The following is a 24,851-nucleotide window of genomic DNA, read 5'->3' as shown; positions in this document are numbered from 1 at the left end:
GAGAATCAACCAAGCTCACGCATGGAAATCTTAAGGAATTAAGCTAGGGTAGTTTCAACACATGAAAATTAATTCCGAAATACCACTTGATTAATTAAAATAATTATATATATATATATAAAAGAAGTGTTAGATCTTATACAACAAGTGTCACGTTTTTTTTTTGTTTTTTTGTTTTCATTTATTTTTTAAGAATAGAATAAAGAAAAGATGTTAGAATTTGATTAAGAAAGAAGGAATTGAGGATGCGCAATATTGGTCAATTAATTGGACATATGTGATATTACAAGGACTAATTAGTTTGTTTTAATACAATATAGGGATTGACTTAGAGTTTAGCTAAAAATTATAACAATAGCTAAAACTGCTCATGTTTCACTGTGCAAGTCCATAGTGAAACGCTCAGCTGTTTTTTTCTTCTTCTTCTTCTTCTTTTTTTGCTTTTTTTTTTTCTTTTTTAGCTATTTTTTTTCTTTATTTTTTTTAATGATTTTTTTTTTAAATCTTTTAGTTAATGTTAAATTTTTTTCTATTTAGTTATCAATTTTTCATGATACAGGTTTTGGGTTTGATGGATTAACCTGAATTTTTTTTTTCTGGTTTTTCTTTTTAATTAATTTTTTCGAGTGCATTCCACATTAAAACGCTTAGCTGTCTTTTTTTTTTTTTTTTTTTGCTTTATTTTTTTAAGCTATTTTTTTTCTTTGTTTTTTTAAGCTGCTTTGTTATCTTTGTTTTTTTTTAATGAATATTTTTGTTGTTTATTTTTTTTTTGTTAATGTTAATTTTTCTTTTCTATTTAGTTATCAAACTTTCATTATATGGATTCCGAGTTTAACACGTTAACCCGAATTATTTTTTGATTTTTCTTTTTAATTAATTTTTTCGAGTGCAGTCCACAGTGAAACGCTTAGCTGTATTTTTTTTTTTGGCTTTGTTTTTTTAAGATGTTTTTTTTTCTTTGTTTTTTTTTTTAAGCTGTTTTGTTTTCTTTGTTTTTTTTAATGAATATTTTTTTGTTTAAATTTGTTTTGTTAATGTTAAATTGTGTTCTATTTAGTTATCAAACTTTCATTACATGGGTTCCGGGTTTGACGCATTAACCTGGATTTTTTTATGGTTTTTCTTTTTAATTAATTTTTTTGTTTAATTTAGTTTCTTAATGTTAAATTTTTTCTATTTAGTTATCAAACTTTTATGACACAGATTCTTGGTTTGATGGATTAACTTAACTATTTCTGGGTTAACCCGTAATTTTTTTTTTCCTATTCAGTTGTAAAATTTTCATGACACGAATTCCAGATTTGACGGGTTAACTTGGTTTGAAGGGTTAACCCAAATAATTCTGATTTTTTTTTCTTTTTCTTCATTAGTTTTTTTCTTCATGTAGGCTTTTAAAAAAAAAAATAATATTTTTTTTTGTTTAGTATTTTTTTTTTTGCTTTTTAATTATTATTTTTTTAAATTTAGTTTGTTAATATTAAGTTTTTTCCTATTTAGTTATCAAACTTTTATTACACGAATTCCAGGTTTGATGAATTAATCTGGTTTGATGGGTTAACCTAGTTAATTCAAAATTTTTTTTCTTTTTCTTCGTTAGTTTTTTTTCTTCCTGTAGATTTTTTTTCCTTTGTTTTTGTTCTTTTTAATTAATTTTTTTTGTTCATTTTAGTTTATTAATGTTAGTTTTTTTCTATTTAGTTATCATACTCTCATGACACAAATCTCAGGTTTTGACGGGTTAACCTGATTTAGTGAACTATCCCGGTTGATTCATATTTTTTTTCTTTTTCTTTATTATTTTTTTTTCAATTTTATCTTTAAATATTGTAATTAACTATAACTAAAAGACATCAATCTTTTTTCTTCCAATTTTATGATACGAATCTCAGGTTTGATGGATTAAACCAGTTGATTAATTTTTTTTTCTTTTTCTTAAATAGCTTTTTTCTTTCAATTTTATTTTTTAATATCGATTTGATTAAAAATTAAAAATTATAATTTGTTTTGTTTACTGGTAATTAAATTATTATGATCTCATGAGAGGATTTTACTGTGCCCCTCCTTGCAAAGCACTATTCATCGAAAATATGCTTTGTTTTATTGCTTTTTTTTTTCAATTTCTCTTCTTTCTTTTTTTAATTTTATTCTGTAATATTAATTTTTTTTCCTTTTTAATTTTCACACTTCTATAACAAAACCTTGCAACCAAACTCATATCAAAGGCTCCGGGTTTGATGTTGCAACTAAACTCACTTAAAATTTGGGTTATGCAAGTTTAATATTACTATTAATATTATAAATATAACTTTTGGAACAAAAGTAATAGATAGACCCAATGCTTTTAAGTATAACTTTATAGAAAAATTTAACACTCTTAAATTTTAATTTTTTAAATATTTTTTATATAAAAAAATTAACCCACAGCATAATACGGACCACGTTCTAATCCTATCTAAAATCACACAGAGATTGCAATGAAAAACATGTGATTTTTTTAAAAAAACACTAAAGAGTTTAAGAAAAACATGTGTCACTTTATATGGAATAGAACTTAATCATTTGTAAGAGAAAGATACCAAATTTAACGCGTAACGAACAAAAAGTGTAATTTTTTTTCCCGTATACATATATGTGTGTTTACATAGTTACGCAAAGGCATTGAACATGGAGTCATGGAGTTTATGCTTGAATGGTAAATTCATATTAAAAAAAATAAAGTGAAAAAGTAATTAGGTTATCCCACTCTTTTTTAGAAGATAATCATATTATTTTTATAATCAAGTATAATAGCTTCTATTTTTTAATAAATTTTAAAAATATATTTCAAGAAAATATTAAATTAATATTATAAATGATCCTCTAAATAACAATGGAACTTTAATAATATATATATATATATATTATATATATATATTATTTCTTACACTTTAAAAGATATTATGACCTTGTAAATTTTTTAAAATGGTTGATTTAATATTTTTATATATTTTAAAATAAAAAATATTTTTTAAAAAGTATAATACATCGCAATACCAAACAAAGATAATATATCTATACTAGAGTTAATACACACACTAACATATATAAAAAATATAAATATGTTAATAATTACGAGTTGCTATAAGCAAGATTCGGATTCTTAACTTGATGAATAAGTGATAACTTACATATTGTTAATGCAAGCTACTCGATTCGAATATGACTTCTTTTAAACATATAAATTGTTTTATAAATATATTGTATGTGTGAGAGAGAGAGAGTTGGAGGTGAAGATATCCCACCGCCTTTTGGTTTATAAATTTGGCTTCATGTTGCCCACTTTCTTCAAGTCTTCAACAACTCGACTATCCAAGGCTTAGACGCTTTATATTTCTACATATTTACTTTCAAGAACAGCAACATTTCACAACAACAAAACCTACAGCTACCCACTCTGGCAAGAATTGATTAGCACGTATATGCAGTGCTCGCAGATTCAAGATCAGAGAGAGAGACACAGACAGGAATTGAAGATGATAACGGTGGCAATCATGGCGGAGCTACTGGAAGAATATGCGGTGGCTCTGGCAAGAATTACAGAGAGATTGATGCCACCAAGACGCAGCATTAATGGTTTTCGACGTCTCAGGAATTCCCGTTTGCCTCCTTCTTCTTCAGCTGCCACTCATGATCAAGACCCCTGTTCTTTCATTGTTTATTTCTGATTCATGCCTACCTATCTCTCCTGTTCTTCTTCGTTTGTTCATGTTCTGAGTTTAATTCATTGATATATGAGATTCAATCCCCCCCATCTTCCTTGTAGTTTTCTTTACTTAATCAAGAGGCTCCAGTTTTCTATGAATTTCTGCAGTTTATGCATTAATTAATTTGTGGCCCAGAAAATTTTAATTATGATCTCTTTTGAAAACACTGATGCGTCCCCACACTAGAGTATGGACAATACTCAGCACATTTATGCAGGTGCCTGTGTTGTCCCTGTGGGGCTCCTCCTATTGCAAGATTCAAGCTTTTCACAATGACTAGCTGCAAATGATAGATGCAATCCATCAACAAATTAAAGAGCCAAGTGTGCTTCCATTTATGAACAGTTTCAAAAAGTAAATTTATTATACAACTTGGTTCAAATTTCTAACTTTCGAAACATATTAAAACTATCATCTAGTCTTTCTATAAATAAATAGTTTGTTTTCACTGAATTAGAAAAATGAATTTGGTTTTGATATAAGAAAATCTTTACATAGTTTTTGGTTGATGTCAAGGGACAGAAAAAATGACGATAATTGAAATGAAGGTATGCGTTTCTCTATTTTTTAATCTATTTTAAAGGGACAAAATTTAGTTCAAATTATAGGAAATTTATTTTTATGTCTATATCTTTATTTTTATAATTAAACATGTTTCAATTCCCTCCGTAAATATCATAGGATATTAAAAAAACACAACCAAATAAATAATAACTTTATACTAAAATTAATCAAATGTATATAATGCCTTTAAAAATGTGGTTATGGTTATTTTTTAAAGCATTTTTTATGCTGAAATTTATCAAAATGATATTTTTTTTATTTTAAAAAATTATATTTGAGATCAATTTATGAAAACTATTTAAAAAAAATATATAAAACAATTATTTTTAATAAAAATAAAATTTAAATTTTTTAAGAACACAATTTATACATAATCCCAAAGAACGTCTTAGTTGCTTCATCTTTTTAGCACACCAAACAATTTTGTTAACTGGGATAGGAGAATTACACCCCAATTTTATTTAATTAGTTAAAACCTAAGACAAATAATATATATACATATTGATTATTATTTTTTGATTTTCAATTAGGTTTTAGAGGAAACATTTCAACATGGAAAGCCTATTTAAATAAAATTCAAGATTAGATATTCAATTATGAAAATCAGATAACACTCAAAATCACATTATTGCATATAATTTTTTCCAGTGGGGACTTGATTGTCTGTTAGGATGATTCGGTGGTAAGATTGCAAGAATCAATACTTTAGGTACTGACATCATATAGTAATCATAGTTTGCGGAGTGCTGCCTACTTTATCAAATCCAATACAAAGCACCAGTAAAATAACACTTGTTGCCTTGAAAACCTTCAACTTGAAGACTCGCAGAGAGAGCACTGCCATATCTCTTTCCCCGGCTCTCTGGCACCAGTCTTCTTCTCCGGTAACAACTATTTTTTTTCCTTTTGACTTTCCTATTCATTGATCTTCATCATTTGTATTGTATATTGATTGTTTTTTGCATGATTCTTGTTCTTAATCATTATGGTTATTTCTTTTGATTGTTAGTCCTGATTATCACTTTAAGGATTCTTAATTTGACATGGATTTTTGTGGGTTTTGATCATTTTATGCAGTTTTTTTTTAACACAACATAAAGATATAGGCTTAATGAGATGATGAATTATGGGGTTTCTTATGGTTATAATAATGGAGGTGGATCATCATCGTCCTCTTCAAATTTATCAGCTTCAGCCCCACCTTTCACTGTTGATAGGTCTGCAGCAAAACCCCTTTTGGATTTAACTGAACCCACCTATCCTGTTAGCTTGAATCCCTCCTTACACAATTGGGTTACCTCCAACTCTCACATTCCCAATTCAAGACCTGATCTCTTTCCCATTTCAAACCTGGAATTTGATTCCGCGCCTTCCCCACTTGCATTTGGATACTCCTCGCCTACTTCCCAGATGCCATCTATGAGCCACCCTCTTGTTTCGGCTTCCACTGATGCTGTTTTGTATGGTCAAGGTAATCCTAGTATTGTTGAAGCTAAACCATATTATCCGTCATCGTATGTTTCACCTGCAATTGCTAGTGATGGTTCCTTGAAGATCCCCAACCAATCTGGTTATGAATTGTTGTCTACCTCTCATGTTGGAACATCTAATGGATCCTCTCGTGATGATTATAGTCAAAGCTTGGTAGTTTTGGATCATACAGCACAGTGGAGTGGCTTGTGGGAGGGAGTTACTGATTGGCATCAGAGCAAAAAAATGCAACTTGACGGAGGTTTTTCTGCGAAGGAGAATTTTATTAATCAAGGTATCCTTGTCTTATTATTACTGTTATTATTGAGAATTCAAAAAATTACTTTAGACCTTGCATTTTGTTCTTGTCTATTCATACTCATTATTGATTTTGTCGTCTTTATAAATTACTGTGCTTATTATTCATCATACCATAAACCTTGGATATTTATTTTCCTGTAGTTGCATCTCCACATTAGAATGAGTGCTATTCTGAAGTCTTTATCCATAGTCTAGCACAGCATACACAGTTACACACTATATTAAGCTGTAATTGTTCTGTTTCATGCCATTTGGTTATTGTTTCCATGCCCATTAAGAAAATATAAGAAAGTTGAACATTATACAAAAAAAGTGATTTTCTCTCAAATTCGTACTCGTTAGTGAGATGCATTTTGTCATGTTTTCTTTTTCACTGCGGGGTAATTTTATTCACATCTCACTTCTTTGTATCTATTCTTCTAAACTGTTTTCTAAAGGCACTCTTGCTCTGCTGGGCAAGTGGTAGGCGTCTACATATAAGCCTCTTTGTAAGTTATCCATTCCTTATTGAAGAGTCATTTTGATACCGAGGGATGTAGATAACACTGTCATAATTTTTAAAACATCAGATATAAGGTTTGGAATATATTCCTTTTACTCTGCCATAATCTGTATCCTTGGGGTTACCTTTTGCCCTTATGTCATTGGAAGTCTTTAAGGAGATTATTCTTTACCATATACCAGAACCATCCTTAATTATGAGTAATTATATCTTAATCGAATGATTTTGGCTCTAATTGCACAACAAGTTCAGTTTTTGAAGTATGCACCCAGTGGAAAACAAATGGTAAGATAAGCATTTTTAGCTAGGATAATTACCTGTTATCTAGCATTTCCTTAATTGCTTCTACTTGCAGGGTTTTCTGCATTCAAGGATATCAGCAAATGTGAAGAAACTTCCCTCGGAATTGACATGGTTGGTAGGCAAATGCACACCGAGTCTGCAAGCACAGGACAGCTGGATTATAAAGCTTTCCTTGGTGAAAAACCCAAGTTCATTCCTGCGGGTTATTCAACACCATCACCTTTGGTGTTTCCTTCAGTAGCACCACAAGCTTATCCTCAGGTACCATCCTCAAATGTAGTCAATTCTGCGATTAATCAAATGCCAGAAGTCATTTCGTATGGAAAATCCTCAAGGAAGCGTGATGCTAGTCCAAATGATAGTATGCTAGTGATGAAGCCATCACCCGCAGTTGTTGTTAGATTCCCAGGGCAAGATACATATTCATTTAAAAATATGAACACTGGTTGCAATGGTGATGAGAAGGGCAATAATTCCTCTTCTGTGCAAGAGCCTAATCCATTTATTAGCTCCGAAGGAAAAGTTTTCTATGATTCTAGCCAAATTAATTTTCATCTGAAACAAAATGATGATTACTTGGCAGAAATTTCCTCTAAAAACAATGAGATGCCAAGCAACAAAAATATTTCTGTGGATTTCTTCGATCAACTTTTCAAAGAAAAAATGGACAATAAAGTTCATAGAAATCTAGATTTCTTCAATTTGGCTATGGATGGTCATGAAGCCATTGGTTCTGTAGAGAATACTTCTGAAAGTTTAGATCATTACAACCCTGCTGTGGACTCACCATGCTGGAAAGGTGCTCCAGTTTCTCATCTATCTGCATTTGAAATTTCTGAGGTTGTGGACCCACTGATTCTGAAAAAGGTAGAAGCTGGCAATGGCTTGAGTCCTCAGGGCCCTCAAATCTCCCCTTCCGCTACTAATGATGCTGTAAAAGCCTGCCCTGAAAAACAAAGTAATATCTCTGTGCCCCTCAATCATGAGAGTCTGGAACATCAACAAGTCTCTTTGTTTAAGAGGCCTTTAGTTGCTAAAGTGTTATTTAGAGAAGAAATTGATGATGCTGGGAAGTATGGACCCTACCAAAGGATACCAAGCTATTGTCATGAAGCTCAAATTTCTGATGTCATTGATGATGAAACTAGGAAAGAAAGTATCCTTTCTGATTTTAACTCCCTGCACACTGAGCAGCGAAGTCTTGAAGACGGTGAATGGCTATCAAAGAAAAATTCTTATGTTGCAGATGTTAGGAGGAAAATCAATGATGACCCTGATGATTGTTCATCTCACGTACCATTCCATGCTATAGAACAGGTCTTATGTTCGCCACCTTCATCAGAACATGCTCCTGCTCAGCACACCCAATCACCGGGTGAAGAATCATCGTCAAAGATGCATGCACGAACACTTGTTGATACAATGCACAACCTCGCAGAATTGCTCCTATTTTACTCTTCGAATGACACTTGTGAGTTGAAGGATGAAGACTTCGATGTTCTTAAAGATGTGATCAACAATCTTGATATCTGTATATCGAAGAATCTGGAAAGGAAGATTTCAACAAAAGAATCATTGATTCCTCAGCCAGCCACTTCTCAATTTCGTGGAAAGTTATCTGATCTTTACAAGGTATTTCATTATTTTGTTTAATTTATGCAACAACTTAGGTTTTTATAGAACTGGGAAGAAGCTATGGGCTCGGAAAAGGTATGAATTGAAGGCGCTGCTTGGTGCAATGGTGAAACTTTAAAATCCCATCACACACAAACATTGACCTCTCATTGGTGGGTGATGTATGGATATCAGCTAATTTTCATAGTGGCAAGATCATTCGATGGTCCAATCCCTCACCTTTCGCTTCTGGTATTGAATCTGTGATGTCCATTTAAAAAAACTAAACCAATAGGCATTATCTATGTGATAATCTTATGCTCTCATCAATCTTGCTTGTCCATGTTTTGATGTTTTATCACTACACTGAATAATGTAATTTTAGGTTGTAAATGTGAATTGACCATGATTATGTTGATATTGTTATATTTCAGGGCCAACTTGAGTTTCAGCATTTTGAGGATGAGGAGGAGCATAAAATTGCGTCTGATAAGAGAAAGGAGAAACTGTCAAATTGGGTTTCCACAAGGTGTGCTGCAGATACTGTCAAAGATGATAACATGACCCAGGTATTCTTTTGGTGCTGTCACATCTATTTTATAGAAATTCTAATCTTAAAATGATTTTTGCTATGAAGGATGAAAAAGAGTAAAAGAAACTAAATTTTTTTGGTACAAAAACGTGATTTGCAGGCTATAAAGAAGGTTCTTGCCAAGAATTTTCCGATCAAAGAAGAATCCGACTCTCAAATTCTTCTGTATAGGAATCTATGGCTTGAAGCAGAAGCTTCATTGTGCTCTGTTAATTATATGGCTCGCTTTAATCGAATGAAGATTGAGATGGAAAAAGGCAACTCACAAAAAGCAAACGGTAAACCTATCACCTATTTCTGATTGTCACTTTAATTTATTCAATAAAAAGACACGTGCTTACTAAAATCTTGTGTGTTTTATACCTAGATTTTTCTTCTGCTGCCCCTGTTGTACCAGAAAAATCTATGGTCAGGGAGAATCTTTCAAGGCCTAAGGTTTCATCTGACATATTGCCTGCTGATGATAAGGGCAGCCCTGTCCAAGATGTTTCTTTTCTAGATTCATCTGTCTTAAGCAGTAACAGCCATTCAGATGATGTCATGGCCAGATTTCATATCTTAAAAAGCCGGGTTGATGACTCAAATTCTATGAGTACTTCAGCTGTGGAGAAATTATCAAGTTCCAAGGTTTCTCCTGATCTGAACCTGTTTGAGAAATTGGCATGTGGCACGAAAGATAGCATCAAGCCCAATTTATCCATCCAGGATTCTCACATGTCGGGAACAAGCAGTAATGCTGATGATGTTAGCAGCCATGCAGATGATGTTATAGCTAGATTTCATATCTTAAAATGCCGGGTTGACAACTCTAGTTCTGGGAATACCTCAGCTATGGAGAAATTGTCAAGTTCTAAGGTTTCTCCTGATCTGAACAAGGTTGACAAAATTGTATATGACACCAAAGATAGTACTAAGCCCCATATAACCATCCAGGATTCCCCCATGGCAGGAAGGAGCAGCCATGCAGATGATGTCATGGCCAGATTTCGTACTTTAAAAGGCCGGGTTGACAACTCTAATTCTGTGGATATATCAGCCATGGAGAAATTGCCAAGTTCCAAGGTTTCTTCTAATCTGAGCAATGTTGGTAAATTGACTGTCGAAGCAAAAGATAGCACAAAGCCAGATATAACCAAGCAGGATTCTCCTTTGCCAAGCACATCAAGTCATGCAGAAGATATTGAAGCAGCTATTATGGCCAGATTGCTTATCTTGAAACACAGAGATGGCTGTTCAAGTTCCTTGGAAATGGAAGAGCATCAGCCAGAGAGCATTGATAATGGGTGCACCAGTCTGAGAAGGGATGTTCCAATGGGTAAAGGTGGATTGAAAGACAGCATTTTGGATGTAGATATGGAACCTGTCATCCGAAATTATCCTGCTGACTCTGCTGAAGACAAATCAACTGTGAAAGAATTCCGGTTATTTGTCAATGATGATGCCAAGACCCAATCTAGCCTCACCAATAGGTTCGGAGACCAACCTCATGCTGGGTGGTATGATAGCTGTTCATCAGACTGGGAACATGTATTGAAGGAGGAGATTGTAGGGCAGGGTTATTGATGAACAAGTTGGATGCTCAATGTTTCCTCATCTGCAAATAATATCCTCTCTGTTTTCCAATAACATATATATGGTGTGACCAGACATTTTTACATTGGCTTTGCTTTAATGAGAGTTTGATGGCTCTTTGATCGAATGAAAAGTTTATGGACTTTGAATTTTGTAAATGTATGTGTGCCTTTTTTCCAATTTCATCTTCTAATTTACCTTGAACATCTAAGTTCAGTTTTTGCCTGGTTGCAGACTGAGATATCTCAGCTGGTAAGTGGTGTGACGTTTGATCCAGTAGTGAGTGCAGATGGAAGGGTATTCAGTTTCATCTTGAGTTAATAAATCCTTTGAATAAATAGCTCTTGGACAATAAAAGAACTAATTCAGGGGATTCCTTTATAATTTATCATCAATTTCCTTTTCCTATTCTAAAATCTAAATCAACTGTTCAAGTTTGATTTTTTCATAGATTTAGAACACTACCAGGTCTGTATCACTGGAACTTCATCAAAACTGTTATGGATTGCTCATGGAGTTTGATTACTGTTTACAGAATGTCAATTGCATCTAATCATCTTGAGTTCATAAATCCTTTAATTTAAACAAATCGCTCAATTACTTGGACAATAAAGGGACTCATTCAAAGGACCCCCCTATAATTTACCATTAATTTTCTTTTCCTATTCTAAAATCCAAATCAACTGTTCAAGTTTGATTTTGTCAGAAAGTTAGAACACTACCAGGTCTGTGTCGTTGAAACTTCATCAAAACTGTTATGAATTGCTCATGAGTTTGACTACTGTTTACATAATGCAAATTGCATCCAAATTCTGTCAAATATCATTGTTTTTGTACCGATTTAGAACTGGTCAGGACTCATGGCGCCTTCTTGCACGCAAAGAAATCATAAAGTAGATTAGAGAGGAAGTTCTTATCTCCTCGAAGTTACTCCCACATGCACAATCTTAACTGTATGATTATGATATGATATTTTATCTAATCTTTAACCACTCTTGCTGAATTCGCTCTTCTTGCTCTCAAGTCAAACCAGATTGATTTCTTTACGATTAAAATGACAGCGCAATTGTTGCATGTGGATTATATTATAATGGGATCATATCCGATTCCATATGTCATGAAACTACTCCACTTGTCTTTTCTTGAACTTTTGGAAGAGTATCATAATCTATTGCTGATCATGTAACAGGAAATTCCAGCCTAGCTAGTGCCTTCTCATCTGGCACCGAAAATTGCATAGGACATTCTATTGGATGGAATATATAATTCATCATGCATCAATATAAAATGTTACGATGCCTAATTTCTTCAACTATATATAGACGTAGTTTTATGCATAGATCATAGATAGATATAGTTCGAGCTAGCTAGGGTGATATAAACATCACATCATGAGTTCCAAGAAGCTAAGTCGGCCATGTCTAGTTTGCTGGGTTGTTGTTTTCCTGTTCTGTACTCAAAGTGTTCATTCTCAGCTTGAAGTAGGGTTTTATAGAAGTTCATGCAAGTTGGCTGAGTTCATAGTCAAAAGTGCAGTTAGAGATGGTTTCAACAAGGATAGAGGAGTGGCTGCTGGTATTGTTAGAATGCACTTTCATGATTGTTTCGTTAGGGTAAGCGTGTGTGTGTACGTGTGTAGAGAGAGAGATGTGAACAAGTAAACACAATCTCTTCTTCTTTACTTCATATTAAGAAGCAAAAAGAGGAACCATGGAAGTATTCCAAAGAACAAAAATTAACAAGTTCATGTCACTATAGCGCGTGGGATTTAGATCTAATTCATGACAGTGCTTGATTAGAGACTAACTTGGTTACCCTTTTGGTCATTTAGGGCTGTGAATCATCTGTGCTTCTTGACTCCACTCCCTCAAACAAAGCAGAAAAAGACTCTCCTGCCAACAACCCTAGTCTGCGAGGCTTTGAAGTCATTGACAATGCAAAGGCTAGACTAGAGACCGAATGCAAGGGAATCGTCTCATGTGCTGATATTCTCGCATTTGCAGCAAGAGACAGCATTGAGATAGTAAGAACACATGTTTGTTTAAGCAGTGTTAAACGAGCATGCTTCAGCATGCTTGTATGTATATAACCCTTAATTCCTTGTGCAGACTGGAGGTTTTGGCTATGATGTTCCTGCGGGAAGAAGAGATGGCACAGTTTCACTTGCTTCAGAGGTCTTGACAAACTTACCTCCTCCCACATTCAATGTCGACCAACTCACTCAAAATTTTGCAAACAAGGGTTTCTCACAAGAAGAAATGGTTACCCTCTCTGGTACGTACTTTACCTATATTTACTACATATGTATATCCTGTGAAAACAAGATCAATTCTTACCAAAATCTCGACACTACTGAAAGATCATAATAAACTCTGTGATGATATACATCCAGGAGGACACACCATCGGTCGATCGCATTGCAGTTCCTTCAGCAACAGATTATACAACTTCAATGGAACAACGAGCCAGGACCCAACCTTAGATGCTACGTATGCAACAAGTTTGAAGCAGACGTGTCCGCAAGGCAGTACAGATCTTAGCCTGGTGGTGCCGATGAACCCTGGCAGTCCAGCCACTACTGATGCAGGCTACTACATTGATATCTTAGCAAACCGAGGCTTGTTCACATCAGACCAAACTCTCTTGACAAATGCAGCAACTGCAACTCAAGTGAATATTAATGCAAGAAATTCCATTCTTTGGAGGAGAAAGTTCGCAGCTGCCATGCAGAAGATGGGCAAACTTGATGTCTTGACCGGGAATGCGGGAGAGATTCGGGTTGATTGTAGGGTCATCAACAGTTAGCTAGCAAGAGTTGGGAGCTGAATTATTGATCTGCTTTCAAGCTTAAGGTCAATGTGATACTTTTTAAAATAATATATGTTTCCAGTGCTTAATATGTTATGATTCCTACTCGAAGGCATCTAAGTTCGAGCAATATTTCCTTTACAATCGAAAAATAAAATTCATATAGTTTTGATTCTTATATTATTTTTATTAAATTTCATATTCTACAAATAATAAAACTAATGGATGATTAATTAATATTCTCAAAGAATTAATAAGATTCTGATCCCATTAATTAATTGAAAAAAGGGGTTAAGCTTGCTTGTAGTGAAATAAATGTTCTTTGACTTGGATATTGATCGATGCATGTATAATGCATGATTTAATTATTTTCTAATAAGCTATACATAGATTTCCTAATCTGTAGACTTGTCCTTCCATACCTAAGGTAATTATTGCTTACAAAGTACACACACACACATATATATATATAATTAATAATTTCACATCATTTATGGGGCAGTACGTACAATCTAATAAATAAAGCAACAAGATTACATATATTAATCACAGGACAAAGAATCTCAAACAGGATTATATGTCTTTAATAATGCTCATCTTTAATCAAGTCACTCATAGTTTTGACAGCCGTGGGACTAATTCTGGGCCCTTTTTTTTTTTTTTTTTTTACTTTTTTACGTCGGTAGCCTAAATTATTGCAGGAAAATTCCAAATGTGGAATCTTTGTGTGCAGCTTGCTTGTTTGAAAGTTTGGTATTTAACGTCCTTTATAGAGCTTTTTGCTTTCAGAATTAATCAAGGAAGGAAATTTCAAATTAAAACATTTGGTTATTGTTTCCAAAACAAAAATTATGGAGACAATGTGCAGTCTCTATATCTACTCCGCCACGGATAAACCTTTCAAGAGTTATTGTCTCGATTGACACGTGACAAGTTTTTTTCTTCAAAATATATATATTTTTTAAAGAAGATATTTTAATATATAAACGATTATAATATGAGACTGCAAAACCATTATAGACTTTCAAGTGAGGGGTTTGGGAAGCACAACAATATTAGAATTCTCATGAACAAACGTTAATAATAATATGTGTCCGCATTCACACATGATAATTCCTCTAAAAAATATTGTCCTAGGTAACATGAGTTACATTATATAGTGAGTTTTGTCCTTGAAAAATCACCTATTAAAAGAGATGAGATTCTCATAATATATAAGCGATTAAAACCCTTGTTTTTTGTACTTTTGGTTTTGAAAACAAAAAAGGGGTGTATATATATATATATGATCTGCCGGTGGTTTTGGAATAGTTTATGATCCTTGAAGAAAGCCAGATATGATGATACTATACGAATTAATCTCCTTTGAAGGTGAGTTTATTAATCTCCAACACCAAGTCTCAAATTTGGTTTGGAGTGCCGGCTAATTCCATGCAAACAATGATCGCAAGTGGCATTAGGTAGGTTCACATTTTATTACTTTTCCTGCCTCAATATCCATCTCCAGAAAGAGTTATGGAGAGTACTGAGAAACATGTTTTTTCTATCTCGAGATAGTATAGTAATCAAATCGCTATCTAATTTTGACTAAGTTGGCATCCAAAGCTTACATCTTATTATTATTTATAGATGCTCATACATATATAGACAAATGAGGGGGGAATCACCTCGCACAAGTGGGTTTAATAGGAAAAATTAAAGCCATGCTCATCTAGATTTTGAAAACTCATATAAATCCACAAAAGAAGGTACCAAAACCTTTAATTAGCCCTCTTGCTGAATTTTCCTCCCTCACTGTAGCTGAATTTATCCCTGTACTCAATTAGTCAAAAACATTAGGTTTCTTTGTCTGATTACCTGATAATTCTTTTGCATGATGCTGAATTGAAATCCAATCATATATGATTCCAAATGTCATGAAAACGATTCAACTTGTCCTCTCTTCTATTTCCGGACAACAGACATTACTTCCTCGACGCTGGCCATTCAAGTATAAGCATATGTATTAATTGCGGTCCAGTTGTGGCGTCTCAACTTGCACCAAACATTATTCCACATTCAAGTGTGTGAAAGTGGAACAGCGTTTCCTTTTTCAACTATAAATAGGTATAGCCTTCAAGTAGACAATTCAGGTTCGAGGATATAGCTAGTGTAAAGTTGTGGGGATAATGATGATCAGTTCCAAGAAGCTAACTCAGCTATCTGTAGTTTGTTGGGTGGCTGTTTTGTTTTTTCAAAGTGTCCAATCTCAGCTTCAAGTAGGGTTTTATAGAAATTCATGCAGGAGGGCTGAGTTGATTGTGAGAAATGCTGTTAGAGATGGTATCAACAAGGATAGAGGTGTGGCTGCTGGCCTTGTGAGAATGCACTTTCATGACTGTTTTGTTAGGGTAAGCATAAGCTAGCTAGCACGCACTCGAACAAAGTTATTTTCTAGCCAAAAAAACACATGACAGACACATTTAAAATCATAACATGATCCAAAAAGCTTAAAGTAATTATTAACATGTTTTTGCAACCGCAATCCTGGGTTGCTGTAAGCATGTAAACTTAATTTTTTGCTTGTTCGAGGGTTATTAACCTGGTTAGATGTGTTTCTTTCTTTTTTACTAATGTAGGGCTGTGAAGGTTCTGTGCTTCTCGACTCCACCTCATCAAACACAGCAGAAAAGGAGTCTCCTGCCAACAACAACAGTCTGCGTGGTTATGAAGTCGTCGACGATGCAAAGGCTAAACTGGAAGCCGAATGTCGAGGAGTCGTTTCATGTGCTGATATTCTGGCATTTGCAGCAAGGGATAGCTTTGATTTAGTAAGTAGAAACGTTAATTTGGATTAGCATTTGTGGATTGTTTAGGAAACTGAAGTGGTATGTGACATGCTTCAACCTTGAACCCTTCCATTATTCGTGCAGACTGGAGGGATTAGCTATGATGTTCCGGCTGGAAGAAGAGATGGCACAGTTTCGCTAGCCGCAGAGACTTCAGACTTACCTCCTCCCACCTTCAATGTTGATCAACTCACTCAAAGCTTTGCAAAGAAGGGTTTATCACAAGAAGAAATGGTCACACTATCCGGTAGTATAATTATTAACCTCGAATCTATCTCACTCTTCTAAGACAAGATCATTAACAACTTATTACTACATGTTAACAGGAGGACATACCATCGGTCGTTCACATTGCACTTCCTTCAGTAATAGATTATACAGCTTCAATGGAACAAATAGCCAAGACCCAAGCTTGGATGCCACATATGCAGCCAGTTTGAAGCAGAAGTGCCCACAAGCTAGTACAGATCCTAACTTGGTGGTTCCGATGGACACTATTACTCCAACCATTAGTGATGTAAATTACTACAGAGATATCCTAGCAAACCGAGGCTTGTTCACATCAGATCAAACTCTCTTGTCAAACACGGCAACAGCAAGTCAAGTGAATTCGAATTCGAGGAGTCCCTTAGGCTGGAAGAGAAAGTTTGCTGCAGCAATGGTAAAAATGGGCCGAGTTGAAGTTTTGACTGGTAACGCCGGAGAGATTAGGGCAAACTGTAGGGTGATCAACAGCTAAAGTTAGGAGGTGAATTGTTGGACTTCTCTTGAAGCTAGCTTGAAGACTTCAAGTCAATAGGCAATTATAGCAAATGCTATATATATACTTCGTCACATGAAGCCTTTACATCTTGTTTACTAGTATTCTGTAATAATTGAGTCAACAAATGATCAGTATACTGTAAGAGGGTTTCCAAAATAAAATGTGATGAAGTTATTGGATGTTATTATTTTATTTTTTTTGTTATTTGCATCCCTATTTAAAAACTATATAAAGCCCAATTTTCATGAAACGGGCTTCCACTTGCCTTCTCAATGATATCTTGCAATGAATGAACGATACATTTGAGATCATACTGATCAGTAAATTGTTTTTTCATCTATAAATAGACATGGTCACCTTGTATATGGCTTAATTTCACGTTTTTTGTCAGAATTTGTGACGATATATATATGATTTCCAAGAAGCAAATTTGTTGTACAGTATACAGATGGGCTCTTGTCTTTCTTTGTCAAGATATTCGTTCTAAGCTTCTACACGGATTTCATAGAAATTCTTGTAGGATGGTTTGAGTACATTGAGCTCATGATACAAAAAGCTCAACATTCGTATGCTGACATACTCGCATTTGCAGCAAGGGATAGTATCGCAATAGTATGTAGGCTTGCTCTCGTTAGCCTCTACGGTATCAGTTTTGCTAACATATATACTTCAACATGTTTTAAATTCTTTGTGCAGACTGGAGGGCCTTGCTGTGATGTTCCTCCGGAGCAGAAGCTTTTATCTCTGGTATAATTTACTGAGCTCCAGTGGCTTGTGTAATGTTAATAATTATGTACTCTAAAGCATATATGCATGGTGGATGGCACGATTGGAAGAAGTAAAATGGAAAATAAGGTTTAGACAAGAAAATTCTCATGTGGATTGTTTGAGTGTTGCAGATGGAATTAAATGAATGAGCATTTGGTGATAAGAGTTACAGTGTCTGGAAGAATGATGTTTTGGACAAGTGCCAAGACACCTGTACATTGGGCAAGGTTTTGACAGAGGATTTTCTAAACTAATTATTATTGTTGATTATATCAATCTGCACGTCTAACAAATAAGAGATCTTACTACAAAAACAAAAAGCCTGCATAATGACCGCAATAATCTCAAACTTGATACAATGGATAATTCTCCTGGGAGATGGCGAGCCAATCTGACTACCATTAATTAAATGTTCTGAGAGCTCATAAACAGAAAATAAGAGAGTAACCAAGTAGCCAACCTAAGTAGTAAGCTCCATGATTGCGCTGACAATGTCCCCATTGTTTGTCTGGAGAGCCTTGACAGCCTTGGTCCTAGAAACCCCAGCCTGTGTCATAACCAGATCAATGTCCCTAGGCTCCACCCCAGTATCATCGACTTCTTCCTCTTCTTCCTCTGGTGGTGCTGTAGCAGCTGCAGTAGAAGCATCTGATTTTGGTAACATAGATGACATGTCTGGCATCCTAAACTGCTGAGCAGCCTGTGTCTGCAGCTGAGAGCTCAAATCCTCTATCTTAGCCTCTCCGAATATGACATAAGTCTCAGAATTTGGGCTCTTGAAGACATCTGGCTTTGAGATAAAAAAGAGTACCTGAAAGGCCAAAGAAAAAATAATTGGTTACTCGCACAAAATCACATAGGCAGCCAAAGTTCACGAACAAAAGTAATAGAATTAACACTAAAGCAAGATAATACATTTTTGGTCCTCTTGATGGTGACCCTGCTAACACCAGTAACAGGTTTCATGCCAAGCTTCAACATTGCCTTGCGACTCTTCTTCTCACTTCTGCTCTGCTTTGAAGTCCCATTAGCACCTGCATCTCACAGCACTCCCATCATTAACTTTAACAGAACAATGCCATCTATTTAAAACAAAAACAACATTCACGAAACCAAACCGATACTTAAAATGAACCTTAAGAAAAAAAGGTTAAGACTATATGAGATCAAACTCATAAGCTATCGTTTAAAATCAGACAAAATGGACCTGTAATGCAACTAGATAAACAAAACACTTTAATTACGAAAAGACACTAATAACATGAAAAGATGGAAACTTTAAGGATTGTTACCCCAGGAAAAGCATTATAACTTGACAAGCAAATACTCTCACGTATTGGGCCACAAAGATACTTTCCATCATATTTCAAAAGTCGATTTCCTCACATACGAAATATGTAATTGAAAGAAACTCAATACACTTCCAATTCTCATAAACCAAAAGCATGTAAGCATTAGACACTAAACCATTTATTTGCTACAGTCACCTCACAAACCAAATAGACAGGAAAATTCTTTTTTTTTCCTCAAACAATGAATCGTCAAACAAAGAATTGAATCAAAGACACAACATTTGCAGAGAAAAAAAAAAAGTAAACTCACTAAAGCAACTTGAAGACTGAAAACAAAAATTCAAGAAAGAAAACCCAGATTCACAAATCAATAATAATTGCTTGTGGGAAAAAAACCGTATCAAATGAAATATAAAACAAGAACCCAATAAGAGAAATGAGAAAAGGAAGTACCGGGGGTGTCATCATCGTCGTCCTCGTCCTCATCATCCTCGTCCTCATCCTCATCGTCCTTCTCATCTTCTTTCACGTCCTCCACAACAGGCTCATCCTCGTTCTGCTTTTGAATATACAAACAGAATAAACTACCAAATAATAGACAAGTAACTATCAAGATTAAAGACATAAGCAAAAGAAAACCTGAGGAGGCTTCTTTTGCAGAGTCTCTTCCACAGTTGACTTGACCTCCTCGGTGGTGGAGACGGCGGCGGGTTCAGCCTCAACGACGGGACCGGGTGACATGGTTTTGGCTGCTGCTGCTGGTTTACTTATGTTTTGGGATAACGAGAGAGAGTAAGAGAGAAAGAGTGAAGAGTAAGAAAGGTAGGGATATAGAGGTCTCTTCCTGTGGGCTAAAGAAATATGGACCCTTTCTTTAGGCCCATTTTTAAATTAATTTATCTCAATCAGTGTTTTTAAACTCAGCCCAAGAACTAGGTTATGAGTTTTTATTAGAATAACCCTAATTTTTTTTTATAAATCAAAATAACATCGTTTTAATTAAAAAATAAATAGTTAATGGGTTATAACCAGATTTTTGACCGGATCAAACAGGTCATCCAGTCAGCTAAGTTTTTGACTTCCTTTATTTTTTTCATAAACTTGGTCTAGTTTTGATCCTGGATCATGCAGGTCCCGGGTTGACCCATCCAGACCGGATTTTAAATATTCTCAACAAAAAAATAAATTTTCTAAAAATAAAAATTTATATATATTTCTTAGAGAAATTAGATAATTATGCTTTTTTATACACCTTTTAATAGAATTAAAGACTTGAGATCACTTATATGGTCCGACACATTAATGCCAAGTGGATTAATGTTTGACAAGATAAGCAGTTCTTACCGCATCATCACCTTTCCAACAACTCAAAACCCTCCACCTTTCATATAGTTAACTTCTTATTTTTAACTATGTCTATACTATGATTATGTCTATACTATAATTTTAAAAGATTTTAAGTCTTAACTTCTTAATATTCATTTATTTTTAAGTTTTAAGGATAGTTTCAGAACTCAAATGCATTTTTATCTTTAAAATGAATAGAAAATATTGACCATACTGAGATTCATATGCAGAGCACGTAACAATGTTGATGATAAACATCATATGACTAATACAGCGGAGTCACTTCATCATAAGAGCTTTATAAATTTGATTCCATGCTAACTAGTTCAGCACTGCCAAGATTAGTTGGTACTAGCCATTTCCAGACATTAAAGGATTGGAGTAAGACTCTCGAGGAAATTCCACCCCCTAAAAAGTGTATTTTGTGGGCTCAGGTTAGTGAGTAAAACCCAAGCTGTCCCAGGCTTTTACAAGAGGTGCACATCTTGACTCGAACTCAAAACTTACTATGTAGATCTCAAGCTCTTTGCTATCACGCCACGCCCCTTAAAAATGATAGGAGTAAGACGTTTGCTGCTAGCAGAGGATACTTCCTGTGGTGTCTCACATTCCAGGAAAAAAAGGGTCTAATTCAATCACAATATAAACTACAATAATAACAATATGCAAACAAATGTCATATAGTTCTAGAGGTGAAGTATCCAAGGTAAAAATTGCAGAGAAAAATATAACAGACAGGCTTTGGGTACCAAATTGACAGAAGCGATCGTACGTGACAGAATTGTAAGATGATATATCTCAAGTCAAGTTGCAGCTGCAACAAGCTATGCATGAAAAGATGCAGATGCAACAACAGATTGAAGAAGTGGATGGTGTTGAAGGAAAACCATTCAATTTTACTAAACAACACTGCTAACCTAACCAGCGATGCCATGAGGTCAAATGCATATATGATAAATCAATTTCACTGGTTAAATTTTGTTGACCCTCTTCTGTTCCCAGATACCAGACGCTCAATAATTTACCATCCAAACATCCTCAAGGCCAAGTTCCACAACAGATGTTCTGAACAGCAAAATATAGCAACTACCCCCCTATAAAACAAAGAAAGCCTAATTTCCCACTAGTTCACACGGAAACATGATTCAGCGAAGGCTTCAAAAATTTCTGCAAAAGGAGCTCAAAACAATATGAGAAACTGAAAAGGTTCCAGTTAAGTACTATGATGCACTCTCTCTAAACACGAGTAAGGGTTAAGGCAATTTAGAGAAAAGTTAAGACAATCACAGAATGGATTTAGAATAGCATATGGCCTATGACCACTTCGTTACCACCCTCTAGCAAAAAATTACAGACAGTAGTATCACATTTGCATCTTTAAATTACGGCATTCAACATACTGCCACCAAGCACCTAGCAGCAACACGTCAAATTCTAAGCATGAATTTGACTAATTGACATCAAAAGGATCAGATTTTACAATGTAAGTGTCAGATACCATTAGCAAAACCAGAAAGCCTATGACTTTGGAAGTTTCATCTCTTCCTTTCTCTTCAACCTCCTTTGTTCCTTCCAATCACCTACTTTCTCTGAAGCATTGCAATGAGCTGATTTAGAATCCTTCCAGTCCTTACATGGAGCAGCACAATCACAAACATAGCAATAACACTGCAATCAAATCAAATTAGCATAATTAAAAACTAAAAAACACGAAACACAATCCTCGTTAATAATTTACCAGTTCACAATAGCTCTTATGTGGGGTTTTATCAAATGGGTATTTAATACAAAGATGCCTTGAGTGTGGATAATCTCTACAAGCCACCTATACAGCAAAAAAAGAAAAATCCAATTAAGATCAAAACTTTATAACCTATCAACGAAAAATAAAAATCAAAACCCTTTATCCTACTTGGCCAAAAATAAAATAAAGAATAAAAAAAGACCTGGCCTTTTTCAGCAACAACAGAGAGGTCATCGACACAACCACCATTATCAGTGAAGGAGGAGACAGAGAGAGTGGAGATACGATGAAGAGAAGTGTCAATATCAGAAGGGTCGAAATCAAGGATAAAGCAATCCTCAATCTCATCAAACTTTCTAATGTGTTCCGTGTTTGTTTTCTTCAAACAAAATACGGGTCTGATGGGAGTCCCGTCTGGAGACGGTGAAGATGTTATCTCAATTACAGCTGATTTGATAGTCTCATTTTCTTCTTTAACCTCCATGATTGTCTATTTGCATTCCAGGACAATAAACAATACACTGGTACAACACCGAGCAAGCGTAATCCAGAGCACGCAGTCTCAAATTTCAAAAACTAGAATATTGTACGAAAAGAGACCGTTGCTTTTCAAAGAAGACCCATATTGCCATAGAAGTTTTTGTTGGGGTGAGGAAGTATTTGTTGTTGAGATTTAAGGCCTAATCTATTGCAAAGTTAAAGTCCAAAACAAAACAAAACAAAATCCTGGCTCGCATGGAACATAATTTTCGACAGAAAATGTTTTCTTGACATTGCAATGTAGCCCATCATTTTATGGGGCAAAATAGCCGAGTTCTTTCCTCTATCATAATTAGCCCAACATAATTATGGCTCCATGTTTTCTTGTTTTCTGGATCCTAATTCTATAGATGGTGAGCCCCTGCGCTCTGATGGCCGAGACCCATAGGATGAATCTATGCACTCGTCGAGAGGACATTATACGCAGAAATTATTTCCTCCAATGTATAAACTTCATCTGTCCAACATGCAACCCACGCACTATACAATTATTTAAATCTCACTTTTACGTAAGAAAAAAAAAAGAAAGAATACAACTTTTGATGTACTGAATAACTCCATGAGACTACATATGCCACCACTCTTCTCTTTCTTTTTAACGGTGAGAGATCGAGGGTGAAGGGTGACCCAAACTCTCGTGGGGGCTAAGTTAGAAATGTCATGGGACTTTAGGAATGAATATTTGAAAAATCTTCAAGGACTGGGGGGGGGGGAAGGGCTGGTAGTAACTCTCAAGGGATTAATATGAAAATAAGGCTAACTTTCTAAACAGTGAATTTTTAAGAATCTTGGAGGGACAAGGAATAAATATCTATGCACGGAGTCATAATTGAGCTACGTGGATTGTCGTGCAGGGGCACTTATGGGTGAATTCGATTGTCGTGCAGGGGCACTTATGGGTAAATAAGTTTTTACTTATAGCTACTCCAATAAAAAATACTTTAAATTAATAAAATAATATTTTATAAAGAACCAATTATATTAGTGGAAAAAACTAGTATTTTATTATTTTTTAATAAGTTAATATTATTTTTTTTTCACATGATTATATTTAATTGGTTTATTATTTTAGTAGCCCTACTTTGTTAGTTTTGACTTTTTTAAAAGTTATGTAAGAATAACATTTGTGGGAGAGAAAATACATTTTAGAATTTTATTTAACTCTCTTTTTAAAGTGTGCAAATTAAATATAAAAAAATTAAAATAATATTTTTTAATATTTAACTTTTTTCACATGGCTACATTTAATTTTTTTATTTTTTTAGTGGTTTGGTTTTGGTTTTTTTAAGAGATATGTAGGAATAATATTTAAAGGAGAGAAAAGATAATTTAATATTTTATTTAATTTTTTTTTAGAGTTTATAAAATAAACATAAAAAAATTAAAATAATATTTTTTAATATTTGATTTTTTATTTGACACACTCATTAAAGATGCCCTAGGGGTACCATAATTTATTGCATCTCATAATTAAAGCCAAACCTACCAAATGTGATGCGACCTTGGGACAACACACCTCGATAGAAGGTGATAATTAAAATAACCATTATCTCTCTCGATCTTAGAATATTAGACATGCTTCCATTAATCAATCTTGTAAAATAAGTGATTAGAACAGATCGAGCTATATGCTGGGATGTTATCCGAATAAACCTAGAATAAGTGATAGAAATCTCCACTTGTCATTAAGAATTCTTCTAGGTTTTGGATTAACAAAATATGGAAGCTTCAGCTAGTTTGTTTACCTCAAGCGGTACGAGCGTGGGGCTAGCTAGCTAGCATGATCTTAATTATTGAATGTATGTGGTAAGTAGGTTTTCGACTGATTGATAGCAACCTTGTTCTTAAGAAAACACTGTAATGAGATTTCGATAGAAAATCCTTAGGAATTATAGAATAGTTCTGCCATGTTGATCTGACTGATCAATAAATATTATTATTTAACACCGACAAGGGACAGCTACCTCCATGGCTGGCGTTTGACAGATGCAAAGAGCGACGACCGTATTTTTAAAGCATTTACTTTGATCACCATATCAAATAGCCTCCCGACCTAACATTTTTTATACTTACACTT

General features: G+C 34.5%; 5 protein-coding genes across 5 annotated transcripts; 3 read left to right on the top strand and 2 right to left on the bottom strand.

Moving 5' to 3' along the window:
- Positions 1-5,049: 5,049 nt before the first annotated feature.
- Positions 5,050-10,842, top strand: LOC118043950 (uncharacterized). The gene is made up of 6 exons (XM_035052066.2): positions 5,050-5,194; positions 5,388-6,075; positions 6,959-8,538; positions 8,955-9,089; positions 9,213-9,390; positions 9,480-10,842. The coding sequence occupies exons 2-6, from the start codon at positions 5,427-5,429 to the stop codon at positions 10,673-10,675; spliced, it is 3,738 nt and encodes a 1,245-aa protein (XP_034907957.1). The 5' UTR covers positions 5,050-5,194; positions 5,388-5,426; the 3' UTR covers positions 10,676-10,842.
- A 1,172-nt stretch (positions 10,843-12,014) lies between these two features.
- LOC118043951 (peroxidase 5-like) lies at positions 12,015-13,670 on the top strand. The gene is made up of 4 exons (XM_035052068.2): positions 12,015-12,297; positions 12,516-12,707; positions 12,793-12,958; positions 13,077-13,670. Exons 1-4 carry the CDS (start codon positions 12,076-12,078, stop codon positions 13,487-13,489), a joined length of 993 nt encoding a protein of 330 aa, XP_034907959.1. The 5' UTR covers positions 12,015-12,075; the 3' UTR covers positions 13,490-13,670.
- Positions 13,671-15,521: 1,851 nt separating this feature from the next.
- LOC118043952 (peroxidase 5-like) lies at positions 15,522-17,275 on the top strand. The gene is made up of 4 exons (XM_035052069.2): positions 15,522-15,882; positions 16,111-16,302; positions 16,405-16,567; positions 16,647-17,275. Exons 1-4 carry the CDS (start codon positions 15,661-15,663, stop codon positions 17,057-17,059), a joined length of 990 nt encoding a protein of 329 aa, XP_034907960.1. The 5' UTR covers positions 15,522-15,660; the 3' UTR covers positions 17,060-17,275.
- Positions 17,276-18,153: 878 nt separating this feature from the next.
- Positions 18,154-19,950, bottom strand: LOC118043953 (nascent polypeptide-associated complex subunit alpha-like protein 2). Its single transcript, XM_035052070.2, has 4 exons — positions 19,783-19,950; positions 19,597-19,699; positions 18,767-18,885; positions 18,154-18,662 (listed from the first exon to the last, which is right to left on the bottom strand). Exons 1-4 carry the CDS (start codon positions 19,882-19,884, stop codon positions 18,312-18,314), a joined length of 675 nt encoding a protein of 224 aa, XP_034907961.1. The 5' UTR covers positions 19,885-19,950; the 3' UTR covers positions 18,154-18,311.
- A 1,808-nt stretch (positions 19,951-21,758) lies between these two features.
- LOC118043954 (RPM1 interacting protein 13) lies at positions 21,759-22,855 on the bottom strand. The gene is made up of 3 exons (XM_035052071.2): positions 22,437-22,855; positions 22,229-22,315; positions 21,759-22,158 (listed from the first exon to the last, which is right to left on the bottom strand). The coding sequence occupies exons 1-3, from the start codon at positions 22,716-22,718 to the stop codon at positions 22,009-22,011; spliced, it is 519 nt and encodes a 172-aa protein (XP_034907962.1). The 5' UTR covers positions 22,719-22,855; the 3' UTR covers positions 21,759-22,008.
- Between the last annotated feature and the right edge of the window lie 1,996 nt (positions 22,856-24,851).

Source organism: Populus alba, chromosome 15, assembly GCF_005239225.2.
Source record: "Populus alba chromosome 15, ASM523922v2, whole genome shotgun sequence".
NCBI lineage: Eukaryota > Viridiplantae > Streptophyta > Magnoliopsida > Malpighiales > Salicaceae > Populus > Populus alba.
The sequence above is the reverse complement of the archived record's forward strand: the minus strand, read 5'-3'. Positions and strand labels throughout refer to the sequence as shown.